We start from the raw sequence: 16,455 nt of genomic DNA on the forward strand, positions 1-16,455 counted from the left end.
TCTACTTGTTTTTTGTTGTTTGTGCTTTTGGTCCAAAAAAATCATTGTGAAGGGTAGTATCAAGGAGCTTCTTTCCTCCTGTTGAGGTAAGTTATATGGTTTCAGGTCTCAGGTTTAAAACTTTCAAGTTAATTTGAGTAGTGTAAGATAGGGATGCAATTTCATTTTTTCTGCATGTGATTACCCAGTTTTTCCAACACCGTTTGCTGAAGAAACTATCCTTTCCCCACTTATCAAACAATAGCTGATCATATATGCAGGAGTTTAATTCTGGGCTATTTCCTTCTTCGGTCTGTGTGTCCATTTTTACGCCAGTACCATACTGATTTAATTACTATAGCTTTATTGTATAGTCCCAAAGCAGGATGTGTGATGGCTTTCTTTCTCAGGGTTGCTTTAGCTATTTGGGGCCTTTTGTGGTGCCCCGCATTTTTAGGATTTGTTTCTATTTGAAAAATGCTGTAGGAATTTTGATAGGGTTTACACTGAATCTATAGATGACATTGTGGAGCATGTGCATTTTAACAATAATACTCTCTTCCAGTCCGTGAACACAGGATGTCCCTCCACTTGTTTGTGTCTTCTTTGATTTCTTTCAGCAAAGTCTTACAGTTTTCATTTTACAGATCTTTCACTTTCTTGCTCCCATGTGTTTTATTGCTTTGATCCTATTGTGAATAGGAGACATTTCCTTTTTCAGATGTTTTACTGTTGATATATAGAAAAGCAACTCATTTTGGTGTAGCAATTTTAAACCCTTGAACTTAACTGATTCAACAGTTTTTTAGTTGAGTCCTTTCTTTTTTTTTCTGCCACACCCCACAGCATACCGCATCTTAGTTCCCTGACCAGGGATCAAACCCACACCCCCTTGCAATGGAAGCATGGCATCTTAACCACTGGACCATCAGCTAAGTCCCTAGTTGAATCTTTTATATCTTAATGATTTTTAATAAAATATTAACATTGCATTTATCTAGCCACACATTGGTTTGTAACATGATTAACAATCTTGTTCATAACAAAAATACTGCATTCAACTTTCACGTCATTACCTATTTGTGACCTCTTGTATTGACACTTATTGTTTTTACTTGATCACTGCACACTGATGCTTCTTCATTCATTGCCTAGAATGATTATAGGGAAACCACGTCCAAGTGAACTTTGGGTCACTCTCCTCAAGCATTTTTATGGCTTTAGAGAAAAAGACCTGATGGAGCTCTATCAAACCTCAGCTCAGTCCTTTCCTCCACTAAGAGTACTAGGGTATGGCAGGGCTCTCCAGGTATATGACAGGTCCTGAATTCTCTCACATCCTCTTCTGGGCTAGATTAAATCCTGCTTCTTTGGCTGGAGTATGGCCCAGGTAGTGGTGGTGACAGCATATTTTGTTCACTTCAGTTGACTTGTGTCCTTACTCTCCCACAATTTCCCTCTTGTCTGACAACTTAGTCTCTAAAATGAACCTCAGTCCAGTGCAAGGGGCAATATTCCCCACTGGGAACATGCCACAGGAAGAGGGTTGGCTATGGAGACCTACCTCTGTTCAGACCCCAGACTGAGCCACAAGATCCTTACTGTTCCGTCTCTCATCTCTGTGAGACCTGCTCAAGGCTAAGGGACCTGTCTTCTGCAGTTCTGGTTGCTACTGTCTCTCATCATCAGACTTTAGTTAAGAATATTAGTCACAATTGGCTGGCTAAGAACAAGAATGTGAATTATTGCTAAGTTTCTTGGATATAATATCAGTAATATGGTTATGTTGAAAAGTGACCTTTTTAGGAGATGCATGCTGTTGCATTTTGAGGTCAAGTGTCATAGATAGTTCAGAAAACCAAATATACTCATAGAACACATGTGCAGTATCATTGTTTTTCATTAATCCTCCACTTATAAACAGGAAAACTGAGATGATGGAAGAGCTATTCATAGATTAAGGCATCAGAATTATACATAATTATGCCAGAGGGTGATTGATTAATCCTGAAGGTATTTCTGCTCTTGGCAGGGAGAAGCAACTGGGTGGCATTGCATCAGCTTCAGGACTATCTATCCCAGAGTACAAACTGACTGTAATTTGGAGAGAACATCAAATGTGAAATGAGCATGTCCGGGTATCTGTAAACTGAGCACTGGTTGGGAGAGCTATGTGTAGCCCTCATAACTGGTATTAAAAATAACCTAAAGCATAAGCAAAGGGTTCAGTTTGGTTGCCAGGCAACCCTGCTGCCAGCTCCCTTCAAGCTGACCTTTTATTTTTTTCTATCCACATCTCTTAACATTTTCACCTTCTGGATCTCCCTTGTTTCATTTAATGATTATTGTTTGTGAGTTGGGGGGTCCAGGACAGGCCAAACCACAAGTTCTGAAATTCAATAGGCAGACCCTTGCCCCCAAGCATCTTATAGTCTAATAAAGCAAAAAGGTAAGTATATAATTATCTTAATTATGTTCAACATAATCCTTTACTAGTTGTAATGTTTATCTGCAAATAACCTTTTGCCAAATAAAGTAACATTTACAGGTTCCAGGGATTAGAACCTGGTATTTTGGGGTACATTTTCAACCTTCTATAGATTGGGGACTTTGGCAGCCCACTTAGAAGGTGAGGCCACTTAAGTTCTTACTCAGTTACCTGAGGGGCCGGTTGGCTAATCAAGGTAAGCAATATTTAAAAATGGTATCCTGGGACTTTCCTGGCAGTCCAGTGGTTAAGACTCCATGCTTCCTCTAGGCAACACAGGTTCAATCTGTGGTTGGAGAACTAAGATCCTGCATGCTGCACAGTGTAAAAAAAAAAGTATCCCGATTCTCTATAAGCCAAGGTGATGGCACTTTCTTTTGCTTACTTTACCAGTGTTTCTTTAAGCTCTCATTAACTAATCTAGGTATACTGTGTTGCTTGAGAATGTAAGCCAAACTGTAGCAAAATGACTGACCTAAGAAGAGTTCACTTTGCACCTTTTCACTTTCACATTGTAATTTTCACATTGTAAATTTACCAAAATATCAAGTTGGTTGTAGATCTTTGGGGACGATAAGTACAACCCTTACTCTTCTTCCCTGAGAACTAGCTCCCTTACCCGTGGGGGCTCCTTTGGCAATACTGATACTAAATGACAACATCCTCCTGATCAGAGGTAATTGTATCAGAGCTAATGGTAACTAATCAGATTCTCTCTTTACATCTTTGAACATAAGAGTAGGCAGTTAAAGCTGAAGTTGAAAGAACATGCAGAAAAATCAGCAATCCAGGGCATGATGAAAACTTACTCTTGACACAATGTCTTGGCCTCTATTCTCAACCTCTTCTATCTACCTCATATCTTCTGCTTAGTCAGAGTTTCTGCTTATTCATAACTTCAGCTTATTCTTGGTCCCAACAGCATCACAGCCTGGATGGCTGCCTAATATCCTAAACTGATTTGACCCTGGAACACTTTTCTTAGAAATGGCAAAAAGTGATTGTCAGTAAAGTATTCTGGGCTTTACACAGAACAAGCAAGAACAGGTTTCTTCTTTCGACTTGGTAAAGATCCTCATGACATCCTGGAATTACTAATGTTATAACTAATGTGATGACCATGTTTGGATCAGGATGTGAGCTTTCCTAAGGCAAGAGCTTGACAAGACAATGAAGATCCTTTGCAGGTAAGTAATCATGCCTGCAATTTTCTTGGATCCTCAAGTTAGTTAACATCTCTGAGTTTTGATTCCTGTGGTAATAAAATGAAGGAAGTCACCCACTTCATTGATCTGGAATATGAAATGAAACACATGTAAAATGCTGGAGCACAATCAGGACTCAGTGAATATTCGTTCTCTTTCACCAAATTTTAATATTTCATTTACCATATGAAGTGTTACCCAATTATCTCCTTTTGCTCACGTTATGCAATGCTATTATTCCACATATGACAAAGAGTTTAAACAAAGAATCAGGATTTTTTTTAACTTACAAAATGTTTTGCTGCAGTTTTTCAAATGTTTTATTGGATTTAAAATTCTTTTAAGGGATATACTGATATACAGCTAGTTTGATCAGCTACCAATATATTTTGGTACCCCTTTACTTTTGTACTTAAGAGCCAGTTCACTTTTTCTCCATGTTCAATACTTAACTTTGGTAAAATTTTGCCATGTTCATCTTCACCTGTTACTGAAGCATGAGTATTTCCACCTTGCTTGGTGTAAGTTGCCCTTTTGGTTTTCTTCCTGTGAGTATGTTTGGTTGGACTCTTATGTTTTTTTTCAATTTCACTGCTTACATCCCACAGCTTTATTTTTCCATCATTCCCTCCAGTAAGCAGCAAATAGGATTCTTGCAGAAAGCAGACTTGAGAAACTCCCAAAGTATGGCCCTTAAATCCCAGTTCCTGTTCACACTTGACTCCCATCACCCTAAAGATTCGAACCTTACCATCTTCCGCACCGCAACTAAAAACATTGCCACACGATGCCACAGACACAGAGTGAGCTAAAGCAGGGTTTAAAAGCTGACCAGGTGATTGTGGACTTTCCATTTCTTCTGTTTCATCCTCCTGTAAATTTGTAATCCAGAGTGGCCGGGCTTTCCGAAGGTTCCACAGCATCACCTTTAAGTAAGTGGAAGTTACACAGTTAGAGTTCTAAATAGTTTGTTTCACGAACATGCTTATTCTGCTTCTAACAAAATCACCAAACTAGTCTGAGAATGATTAGCAGGATACATTCCCAGCAATATTAAAAAAAAATTCAGATGGCACCACAACATGCCAGCGGGATGCTACCCTGGTGCCAAAACTGGAATGCCAAGGGCAGTAAGGAAGGTATAATTTAAACACAAGATCCTGAGTAACTCTGGATCAACAAACCCTTTAATGTGCAATCCAAACTCTTAAGCAAGATGCCAATTTCTTTAAGTCATCCTACCCTGACTGCTACAAGTAAAACTGAAAATGAGGAAATTTATTAATTTTAGTCTATGCTTGTTACAAGTAGAAATACCTATCAACTAAATAAACTAAACCCAGGATAACACCTGGTCTCCCACATTGGAGGCAGATTCTTTCCTGTCTGCACCACCAGGGAAGCTCAATGCCTGGCATAGTACCTGTAGAAAGGAGCAGAAATTCTAAACAAGTCTGTTAATTTGACATCCTGGTATACTTGGCTTTTTACTGTTGTTCTCTACCATGATCTTGGACCTACTAAGTGGATTTAGATAAAATGCGATTTTAAAAATATTTAAAACAAAACAATAAGTTCTGTGGATTGATTTTTCTCCAAACTTCAGCAATTGTCTTCCTAGAGCAACCAACTTGAAAAAGCAAATATTTTTCATACTTTCAGAGCGAACAGACAGCTTTATTTCACCATCTAGTACCGTCCCTGAATTATGGCTCATGATTTAAAAGGGACACTAGGATAAGCATGGCCTTGTTTAGTCAAAAGCACAGATCTGAACTGAAAATATTACCACTGCTGATTATACCAAGGTTTGGTTTGCTATTCAAAGTAACTTCCTTCAAGTCAGCCTACTTTCAAAAGAAGTGACAGTCAGACATGAATGCAAGCATATCAAAGTGACCCTGCTCAAAAATTTCTCATACAAAAACATTTCTTTCCACATAAAAGATTCATTTTCAAGGGGAAAAAAAAGGCTCTTCCACTATCTGGATACTTAGGTTTTAGTCCTAGAGACTGTTCAAACTCCAGAAAGAAGAAAACAAACTTGAAACCATTTACTTTCAAATGTGGAAATGAGGGATAAAGAAAACCAGTGTGTATGCTACAGAAATTCACGACGGCTTCAAATTTCCAAATGTCCTTACAAGAAAAAAACTGTATTGGAGTGGTGGGTTCACATGTATTTATTTAGTGTTATTATTTATACCTTAAAAATACATTATGAATATTGTGTCTATTTAATAAAAGATTAAGCAGTCTCAAGTGTCTTAATAAATCACACTTCATTCTTAAGGTTCCTGCTTCTTTGAGTAAGCTTTTTCTACTTAAACCTATCTAAATCAAAGGATCTAATTTTTATAATTTCTCTAATAACAAAGATAGGTATGTTGAACTTATCTATTATGTGTGGCAATAATTTAGTTCCTGCCTTGAGATAAAACACCTTGTTCAGAGATAAAAACTCCCTTCCACTATTACACCTACATTCTTGGACCCCTACATACTTTCAACTTCATACTTTCAACTCCAGTTAAAGAAGTAATTTCAGTCAGAAGTAATGACTGTCCTATCTTAGTCACTCTTATTATATATCACAACCCAATGCAGCAGTTAATCTATAGTGAATTTTTAGCAATTCTTGACAAATAAAAAACCAAAAGACTTCTTTTCACAATATATTTATTTCCTAGAGTATTCTCTAACAACTGCCTGGCACTAAACTTTATCATCTGGAACTGGAGGTAAAATGGTAAATTCTGGATGCCTGCTTCTTGTCTAATCTGTGACTGCTATACATCTAATTGGTTGACTGCCATGTCTAACACAGTTAATGAACCAGTGATTGAAAACTGGTATAGCTTAAGGATGAATGAATGAGTAGTCAAAGAGACACTGTACAATCCGCCTACTTAAAAAAGATATCTGACTGGTTGTATCGGTCTTTCTACCCAACAAAGTAAGCAGATTATCTCCATTAGTGTAGAAAAATATAAATTTATTAAAGTTTTGGGCAAGACCTAGGAGTAGAAAAGGAATTCTGATGTCATGGGATCACTGTGCCCTGTAGGTGTAAAATGATTCTCAACAGAGGCACTACAAATTTTTGGTAGGACAATTTTTAATTGTTTGGGGGCTGCCCCAGCACAGCAGGACATCCACTGATTTCTTCCTAGTAAAAAGACCAGTAGCAGTCAGAGTGACAACAACTAAAATTAGTCTCATTTATTTCTAAATTATAAGGAGGTGTGGAGGATAGAGGAGTGGTAAAGATCACTGGCCTGGAAGTGACGAGGAGTCTTGTAAGATACTATAAGCAGTTGAGAAAGTAGATTAAATGCCTAGAGCAGTGTTGGGCACACATATAATCTATTTAAATAACTATCTTTGTTGTCACAGAGAAAAAATATAGGCTTTGAAGTCAGAGAGATTGAGGTTTGAATTCCAATTCAGATAGCTGTGGGAAAACTCAATTTGAATCTCAGTTTCCTCATTTCTAAAAAAGAAATAGTATCATCAGGGTGTGATTAGAAAGAAAACTAATATATGTAAAGCAGTGTAAAGTGGTAAGTGATCACCAAAGGGAAGCCATGCCTATTCTCACTCCAGTGATTTAGAGTAAAAACAATAACAGATTCAGGCCTTCTAACTTTTTTTTTAAAACTACAAACTTTATGGAGAGTGAGTGGGTGATAAACTCTGTATTTAGCATGGTCCTTTGTTTAAACAGATGTTTAGAATCAAATATTTGAATTCTCATGTTTTAGAAAAAGCATAGAGAAAAAGATTAATAATTACTTTGTTAATCTACTAGACTTTGTCAAGTTAGCATTAAACATTCAGTAGACATAAAGTTTACGGTTCTTAAATACATAAGGCATGTCAGTAGAAAACAGAAAATGCCAAGACATATTTAGCCCGATCAATAATTTGATTCTATTAGCAAGTCCCATTTAGAAATTACCCATGTACTCTCTGCAAGACATCACCTGCATATCCAGTCCACATGACACCAGGCTCTGAGGCCTTTGAGGTCGAAAAGCTACAGAGGAACAGATATTGGAATGTCTCTTCAGTGATCTGCTAATTTTCTTATTTTCCAGGTCTAGGATTTTGATTGTTCCAGAGTCATCAGCAGAAGCCAGCAGGTTTTCAGTTTCATTCAATGAAAGACAGTTGATTTCTTCTTCATTCACATGAAAATCGTCCAAGCGTTCTTTCAGAGACCTGACATCCAGTATGCTAATGGTTTCTCCATGTGAGGCATAGAGTTTGGTGGGGCAGGATGGAGAAAATAAGACGTTGGTAACATCCTCTGCCCCTTGGAAGCACGTGTGTCCTAAAAGAGTCCCATCTTCACCCCAAACCACGAGATCTCCACCTTCTGCTCCAGAAGCCACGAGCCCTTCTTGACTTGCATTCAGGCAGAGAATAGGAGAAGAATGTCCACCAGTCCACTTGACTGCCATAATGACTCAGGTAACTCTGTGAAGAGGGGGGAAAACTATAATCTCACGTTTTATATAAGAACTTCGTAAGACACAAACTTAATATTTCATTTATAAAATAAAAGACATCTAAAAAACTCAATCAATAAAAAGACATTTGAAGATCAAGCCTACAAAGCCTGGTTAACACAAAACTGTGGCAAATGCCTACATGTTTTCCTTGCAATCAGGTACCCAGATAAGCCTGGTCCTCCAGCCTTTGATGTGAGGCTCACATAGGAATAAACAATAAATACACTTATTTTAAATTAAGAAAAGTCCTTTTTAAGAAAGGGCCACACAATCATCGGGTTATATCCTTTATCTGAATAATGTTTATGAAAAATGAGTTCTGGAATTAAGACTCTTTGGGTTTGAATAGCTCTATTACCTATCAGCTGGGCAAGTTACTGAATCTATGATCCACTTTCCTTCTTGATAAAATGGGGGTAATAATAACATCCATTTCATAAGATAATGACATAATAAATGTCAAGTGCATGTAACAATGCCTGGTATGTAATGAGAACTCAACAAAAGTATTATCACTGTCACTTTGGTTACTTTTATCAGGCTAGTCAAAGTGGCATCATATATATTACACCAATGGTCCTCAAAGTATGGTTGCCAGCAGCACTAGCATCACCTAGGAACTTATAGAAATATAAATTGTTGGACCCCACTTTAGGCCCACTGAATCAGAAACTCTGATGTCAGCACCAACAATGTGGTTTAACAAGCCCTCCAGGTGATTCTGATGTATGCTAGAATTTGAGAACCTGTTGTTTTAGTCGCTAAGCTAAGTCCAGCTCTTTTTGTCCCCATGGACTATAGCCCGTCAGGTTCCTCTGTCCATGGGATTTCCCAGGCAAGAACACTGGAGTAGATTCCTTGTCTAGGGGCTCTTTCTCACCCAGGGATCAAACCCATGGCTCCTGCATGGCACATGGTTCTTTACCACTGAGCCACCACAGAAGCCACTGAGAACCTGTACTGTACCACTATCATCAGGGAACTGGTTAAAAATGCAAACCCTTGGGTCCTCTCACTGGAGACTAATTCAGTACATTATTTAATTTTATTCTCAAAACATTTCTGATTGGTATCATTCCATTTTACAGATAACTAAATTGAGTCTCAGAAATTTAAAATAATTTCCCCAAAGTCACGCATTCAGGGTTTGTACTTAGGATCTAAAATAAAACAATCCTAAACTTCTAAATAATAAAGACCTTTTTATAACAATTCTACTTGATAACAGGTTTAATCTGTCAGTATTTGAAAGTACAGAACATGACCAAAAGCTACTAATAATTCATTACTGCTTCTAAATATATTCACATTTTTAAAAAAAATCACATTATCACCTACTTGCACTTATGTAACAGTAGCGTTTATGTGCATTATTTAGATTCCTGATATGCTAGGCAGCCTGCTTCTTTAAACTGGAATTGCCGCATAATACTACCCTCTGCCTTAACTATCTCCTGCTGCTGCTGCTGCTGCTGCTAAGTCGCTTCAGATGTGTGTCTTTTGCGACCCTTCCCACAACTAGGCTGTAGCCTACTAGGCGCCTCTGTGGATAGGATTCTCCAGGCAAGAATAATGGAGTGGGCTGTCATGCCCTCCTCCAGGAGATCTTCGTCTCTTATGTCTCCTGCATTGGCAGGCGGGTTCTTTACCACTACTGCCACCTGGAAGCCTAATTACCTCCTGGGTAGAGCAAAAAAGGAAACTGGGGCAATTTATACAATTAAGTGATCAGACAAAAGGAAGCGAACAAATCTATCTGGACAAATTTTTCATTCCACAAGACAAAGGAGAGTTTCTCTACTAAGAAACTGCAATAGTTGCTTTAGTATTTTCAGATATAATACCTGAATTTAGTTCAATTGTACAGAGATAAATTTCCAAATACTGAAGAATAATTTAATCTGCTTAAAGCTTCTATTCCCAATATGAGTTTGTTTCCTCCCACTTTTAGCCACACACACATACAAAATCACAGACTGCCAAAAAAACCCACTGATCTAACAGTAATCAGTAATAGGACTGGAATGGGTGAATTTAACTCAGATGACCATTATATCTACTACTGCGGGCAGGAATCCCTCAGAAGAAATGGAGTAGCCATCATGGTCAACAAAAGAGTCCGAAATGCAGTACTTGGATCCAATCTCCAAAATGACAGAATGATCTCTGTTCATCTCCAAGGCAAACCATTCAAGATCACAGTTATCCAAGTCTATGCCCCAACCAGTAATGCTGAAGAAGCTGAAGTTTAACGGTTTTATGAGGACCTACAAGACCTTTTAGAACTAACACCCAAAAAAGATGTCCTTTTCATTATAGGGGACTGGAATGCAAAAGTAGGAAGTCAAGAAACACCTGGAGTAACAGGCAAATTTGGCCTTGGAATGCAGAATGAAGCAGGGCAAAGACTAATAGAGTTTTGCCAAGAAATTGCACTGGTCATTGCAAACACCCTCTTCCAACAACACAACAGAAGACTCTACACATGGACATCACCAGATGGTCAACACCGAAATCAGATTGATTATATTCTATGCAGCCAAAGATGGAGAAGCTCTATACAGTCAACAAAAACAAGACCAGGAGCTGACTGTGGCTCAGATCATGAACTCAAATTCAGACTCAAATTGAAGAAAGTAGGGAAAACCGCTAGACCATTCAGGTATGACCTAAATCAAATCCCTTATGATTATACAGTGGAAGTGAGAAATAGATTTAAGGGCCTAGATCTGATAGATAGAGTGCCTGATGAACTATGGAATGAAGTTCGTGACATTGTACAGGAGACAGGGATCAAGACCATCCCTGTGGAAAAGAAATGCAAAAAAGCAAAATGGCTGTCTGGGGAGGCCTTACAAATAGCTGTGAAGAGAAGAGAGGTGAAAAGCAAAGGAGAAAAGATAAGATATAGGCATCTAAATGCAGAGTTCCAAAGAATAGCAAGAAAAGATAAGAAAGCCTTCTCCAGCGATCAATGCAAAGAAATAGAGGAAAACAACAGATTGGGAAAGACTAGAGATCTCTTCAAGAAAATTAGAGATACCAAGGGAACATTTCATGCAAAGATGGGCTCAATAAAGGACAGAAATGGTCTGGACCTAACAGAAGCAGAAGATATTAGGAAGAGGTGGCAAGAATACATGGAAGAACTGTACAAAAAAGATCTTCACGACCCAGATAGTCATGATGATGTGATCACTAATCTAGAACCAGACATTTTGGAATGTGAAGTCAAGTGGGCCTTAGAAAGCATCACTACGAACAAAGCTAGTGAAGGTGATGGAATTCCAGTTGAGCTATTTCAAATCCTGAAAGATGATGCTGTCAAAGTGCTGCACTCAACATGCCAGCAAATTTGGAAAACTCAGCAGTGGCCACAAGACTGGAAAAGGTCAGTTTTCATTCCAATCCCAAAGAAAGGCAATGCCAAAGAATGTTCCAACTACCGCACAATTGCACTCATCTCACATGCTAGTAAAGTAATGCTCAAAATTCTCCAAGCCAGGCTTCAGCAATACATGAACCGTGAACTCCCTGACGTTCAAGCTGGTTTTAGAAAAGGCAGAGGAATCAGAGATCAAATTGCCAACATCCGCTGGATCATGGAGAAAGCAAGAGAGTTCCAGAAAAACATCTATTTCTGCTTTATTGATTATGCCAAAGCCTTTGAGTGTGTGGATCACAATAAACTGTGGAAAATTCTGAAAGAGATGGGAATACCAGACCACCTGACCTGCCTCTTGAGAAACCTGTATGCAGGTCAGGAAGCAACAGTTAGAACTGGACATGGAACAACAGACTGGTTCCAAAAAGGAAAAGGAGTACATCAAGGCTGTATATTGTCATCCTGCTTATTTAACTTCTATGCAAAGTACATCATGAGAAATGCTGGACTGGAAGAAACACAAGCTGGAATCAAGATTGCCGGGAGAAATATCAATAACCTCAGATATGCAGATGACGCCACCCTTATAGCAGAAAGTGAAGAGGAACTAAAAAGCCTCTTGATCAAAGTGAAAGAGGAGAGTGAAAAAGTTGGCCTAAAGCTCAACATTCAGAAAACAAAGATCATGGCAGATGGTCCCATCACTTCATGGGAAATAGATGGGGAAACAGTGAAAACAGTGTCAGATTTTATTTTTTGGGGCTCCAGAATCACTGCAGATGGTGACTGCAGCCATGAAATTAAAAGACGCTTACTCCTTGGAAGAAAAGTTATGACCAACCTAGATAGCATATTCAAAAGCAGAGACATTACTTTGCCGACTAAGGTCCATCTCGTCAAGGCTATGGTTTTTCCTGTGGTCATGTATAGATGTGAGAGTTGGACTGTGAAGAAGGCTGAGCGCTGAAGAATTGATGCTTTTGAACTGTGGTGTTGGAGAAGACTCTTGGGAATCCCTTGGATTGCAAGGAGATCCAACCAGTCCATTCTGATGGAGATCAACCCTGGGATTTCTTTGGAAGGAAAGATGCTAAAGCTGAAACTCCAGTACTTTGGCCACCTCATGCGAAGAGTTGACTCACTGGAAAAGACTGATGCTGGGAGGGATTGGGGGCAGGAGGAGAAGAGGACGACCAAGGATGAGATGGCTGGATGGCATCACGGACTCGATGGATGTGAGTCTGAGTGAACTCCGGGAGATGGTGATGAACAGGGAGGCCTGGTGTGCTGCGATTCATGCGGTCGCAAAGAATCAGACATGACTGAGCGACTGAACTGAACTGAACTGAATAGTAATCAAAGTAACAGAAACACAGTCACAAAATCAGATATAGCAATTTTCATATACAAAACAAAGTATAAAAAAGACAAAAATAATTTTAAAAATTTTAGCAGAAGCACTCAATTTTGGCCACCTAATGCAAAGAGCCGACCCATAGGAAAAGAGTGTAATGCTGGGAAAGACTGAGGGCAGGAGGAGAAGAGGGCAACAAAGGATGAGATGGCTGGATGGCATCATCCACTCAAAGGACATGAGTTTGAGCAGACTCCGGGAGATAGTGTAGAACAGGGAAGCCTGGCATGCTGCAGTCCATAGGGTCACAAAGAGTCGGACACAACTGAGCGAATGAACAACAACAAACCATAACAAGGACTTTTGCCGAATGTTCCAGGTAAACCAAGGAAAAAGGACACTCAACACAATTTAAAATGAAGGGTATTAATATTTAGGCTTAGGAACTGTCATTTGTGATGACTGTTGACTCACATGATAGAGACAATATCCTAACTAAAAATATGAATTTTTAATTAATCGTTGAAAAGGCTATTTAAGTTACAAACAGTTTAACTATGTCATGAATCTTTGAAGTATTGATCATTTATTCCTAAGTCAGAGTTTTAATTTTTCTACAATGAATTAACTTTAAAGTCGAGAAGTCTGCCCTCTACAGTTTAGGATTTTGTGTCCATAAAGGTTTTGGATCTCTGTTGGAATATTAGGTTTTTCACTAAGAAAAGGCAGGGTTTCTAGTACTTCTATTTCTCCATCACAGATCTACCCACAGAGGACCTAAGTAAGGCTGACCTGCAGACAAGAGTTTTAGGTTTTCTTCCCAATGTAACTCTTTTCCAGAAAAGGTTAATTCAATTTTAAAGATACATCTGGTTAAACTCCACCCCAAAGTGTAAGAAGTTAGGCAATAAATGAGTTTTGCACTTCAAGAGACTACTATAGACAACAATACAGTTCCTGTAGTTTTTCATAATGGAAGCAGCAGTATCTCTTGGACTGTTATTCCCAACAAGTCCAAGGTCAGTTCAACCTTAATGTCTACCCACCAGAGTAAAGAACAAATGAAACTTCAGGCAATGGCACCCCTACTCCAGTACTCTTGCCTGGAAAATCCCTTGGACAGAGAAGCCTGGTAGACTGCAGTCCATGGGATCGCAAAGAGTAGGACACAACTGAGCGACTTCACTTTCACTTTCGATCTCTACACCACATGGATAATATTCACTGATTACCCAGCTAGTCAGAAAAATTAAAATAGAGACCTATTACAGGAAATATTAGGAAAAAAGAATTGGGAAAGCCCCAGAAATCCATACATTCTGAGGCATTTAATCACCCAGAGTACTCATCAGGGATTCAACCAGCGTACCCCTCCCCTTCCTGACCCAAATCACTTGTTTACTTAATCTACAAAATTGAAGTTATTTGTTATTATTTGAAATATTCAATCAAAAAGTATTAATCAGACTGCTGTGGTAGAAGGTAGTGGGAAAAATTAACTACATATGGGTTAAATCAAAACAATCTTTTAGAAATGAGTTGGCAATCTGCTGTTTCTTGTTTTTGTTTTACTGGGACTGGAGAGCTACCTGGAAGTAGCTGAGTGCCACTATCTCCACTCAGGTATCAAGTCAACAAGCTTCTCTTCTCAAAGGTAGATGCCTAAAGGGTCAAGCACAGTAATTAGTCATTTCCCATTGTCAGATAAAAGAGTCCTTTCTTCCAACACCTAATGAGATTATGGAGTGTGGGGATGAGGAAGGTGGGGTACTTTGAAAACATTTTTATGAAGGGTGGAGTGCTAAGATGGAAGTTCTAAGCAGCCAAACGGCAGAAAGAAGGTACTGAACATGGGGGGAAGGGACATGGGTCCAGAGGGTGATGAGCAGGCAAGAAAGAAAACAGGAGGTAGTGATAAAGGAAAGTTTTTCCTACTTTGAAATCCTACCTGGGCCACTTGGGGGTACTTTGCCATAAAAAGTCACCTCACTGACTAGACTAGATTTATTTCATCAGATCCTTCAAAGGCTCTCCCTCACTTAACCAGGGCAGAGAGAATAGAGGCCAATGTCTTTAACAACCAAATGCTCTCTAAAATACTTGCTCCTGTCTTATCTCCATGTATCCACTTGTCCTTTTCAAATGACTGTGCCTTTAAAGCTGTTCATTGTGTCTGTTCTTTGTCACCTTCTTGGATGGACTGACTCTATCCTTGAAGATGTAAAAGAAACTTCAGTGCCTTTCCAGACAAAACATGGACTGCCTTCCTGGGATAGCTGAAAGTTGAAAAATGAATAATAAGTTCCCCTAGCCTGAGGTTTAAATAATATGATAGTCAACTATCATTGTAATAAGTCAACTTTTCCTCACACATTTCAGTTTTCCAAAGTGAGTGGTTGAAGGGCTGTGGCACTGACACTAATAAGAAAGAAAAGAATCTGGGCGACTAAGCTTGGAGGAAAAAACATCTAGGAAGAAGGGACTGGCAAGTAGTAATCAAACACCACTTACCAGAGAGTAGAGATGGTAGGTGCTGTTCTTTTGTTTTTACTAGAAAACAAGAAATGGATTATTCACAGCAGGAGAGCTTTCGAAAAGATTCCTTACTACATAAAGGAAAGACTGGAATTAACTGGTGGAATTAACTACTAAGGGAATCTGTGAACCCTATTATTTTAACAATTACTTCGCAGTGTTGCTTTGAGAGTTATATAAACTCTCCCGTAAAGGGCCCCAGTAGATTGCCTGTCTTACATGATGGTTATTATTTTCTCTTACCGAGCATTCTTTAAAGGCTGTCGGAAAACGTTCTGGCCACCTAGGAAAACTAGTATGACTAAATAATGCTGAAATTATTTCCCTTCCAAATAGTGTTCTTAATTATAGCCTCCATGTCATTCTCCCTACTAGAATGACTAGTTAAAAACACACCTCAATTCGCCTACTAACCGGTGGGTTAGTAGGAAAGACTGGGAAAGGCCATATTTTGTCCAAAATAATGTAGCCCTTAAAGAGCGCTTTAAGGTTACCCAAACATGGGAGGGGGGCGGCAGGTGTTCAAATGTAGCGACCTCTCACGCTACATACAGGACTAAGGGAGAACAAGAGGGCCTGACCAGGAAAACACGACCTCAGCTGCCGAAGGAAAAGGAAGATCTAACTCAAACTCAAGGTGGCGGAGCTAGGACTGGCTAGTAAGGAGAGGGAAGTTTCCTGTGTTAGGGTGGAATGGTCCAACAGGAACGCAAATGACTCAGGTAAACCTTATAGGAAAAGGGGACCAAAAAAGCCGACGCGAGGCCACTAGATCAAAAAGGGGAAAAGACGGAGAACAGCCCGAAACCCACCCGCGCCAACCTCATACCTGCGCTTCCCGCTTCCCACCGAGGCGCCTGGCGATGACCTCACCGACGGGCGCCCAATCCCATCTAGCGTAGGGCGGGAGGCGCCGCAGCCAAATAGTCACATCCGGGGCCGAGAGGAACCGCGCGAGCTGGGCGTGCGTCCTTGCTTCGTGCCCTCAACCC

At 39.5% G+C, this 16,455-nt stretch overlaps 1 protein-coding gene across 8 annotated transcripts; it reads right to left on the reverse strand.

Moving 5' to 3' along the window:
- Positions 1–3,818: 3,818 nt before the first annotated feature.
- WDR53 (WD repeat domain 53) lies at positions 3,819–16,325 on the reverse strand. Of its 8 annotated transcripts, none has more exons than XM_012096427.4 (5): positions 16,293–16,325; positions 15,440–15,478; positions 14,518–14,590; positions 7,659–8,154; positions 3,819–4,598 (listed from the first exon to the last, which is right to left on the reverse strand). In XM_012096427.4, exons 4-5 carry the CDS (start codon positions 8,136–8,138, stop codon positions 4,002–4,004), a joined length of 1,077 nt encoding a protein of 358 aa, XP_011951817.2. In that variant the 5' UTR covers positions 8,139–8,154; positions 14,518–14,590; positions 15,440–15,478; positions 16,293–16,325; the 3' UTR covers positions 3,819–4,001. The 8 variants fall into 8 exon arrangements, with proteins under 8 accessions (XP_011951817.2, XP_042088721.1, XP_004003059.2 ...); XM_042232787.1 differs by having other exon boundaries at positions 15,707–16,325; XM_042232792.2 differs by having other exon boundaries at positions 3,975–4,598; positions 7,634–8,154.
- Positions 16,326–16,455: the final 130 nt, after the last annotated feature.

Source organism: Ovis aries, chromosome 1, assembly GCF_016772045.2.
Source record: "Ovis aries strain OAR_USU_Benz2616 breed Rambouillet chromosome 1, ARS-UI_Ramb_v3.0, whole genome shotgun sequence".
NCBI classification, from domain to species: domain Eukaryota; kingdom Metazoa; phylum Chordata; class Mammalia; order Artiodactyla; family Bovidae; genus Ovis; species Ovis aries.

Coding starts and splice junctions, on each gene's coding strand:
- WDR53 (XM_012096435.4), bottom strand. CDS start 8,138: ATGGCAGTCAAGTGGACTGGTGGACATTCTTCTCCTATTCTCTGCCTG. Junction 4,599..7,658: donor CATGTGGACTGGATATGCAG/GTGATGTCTTGC, acceptor ACTTACTTAAAG/GTGATGCTGTGGAACCTTCG.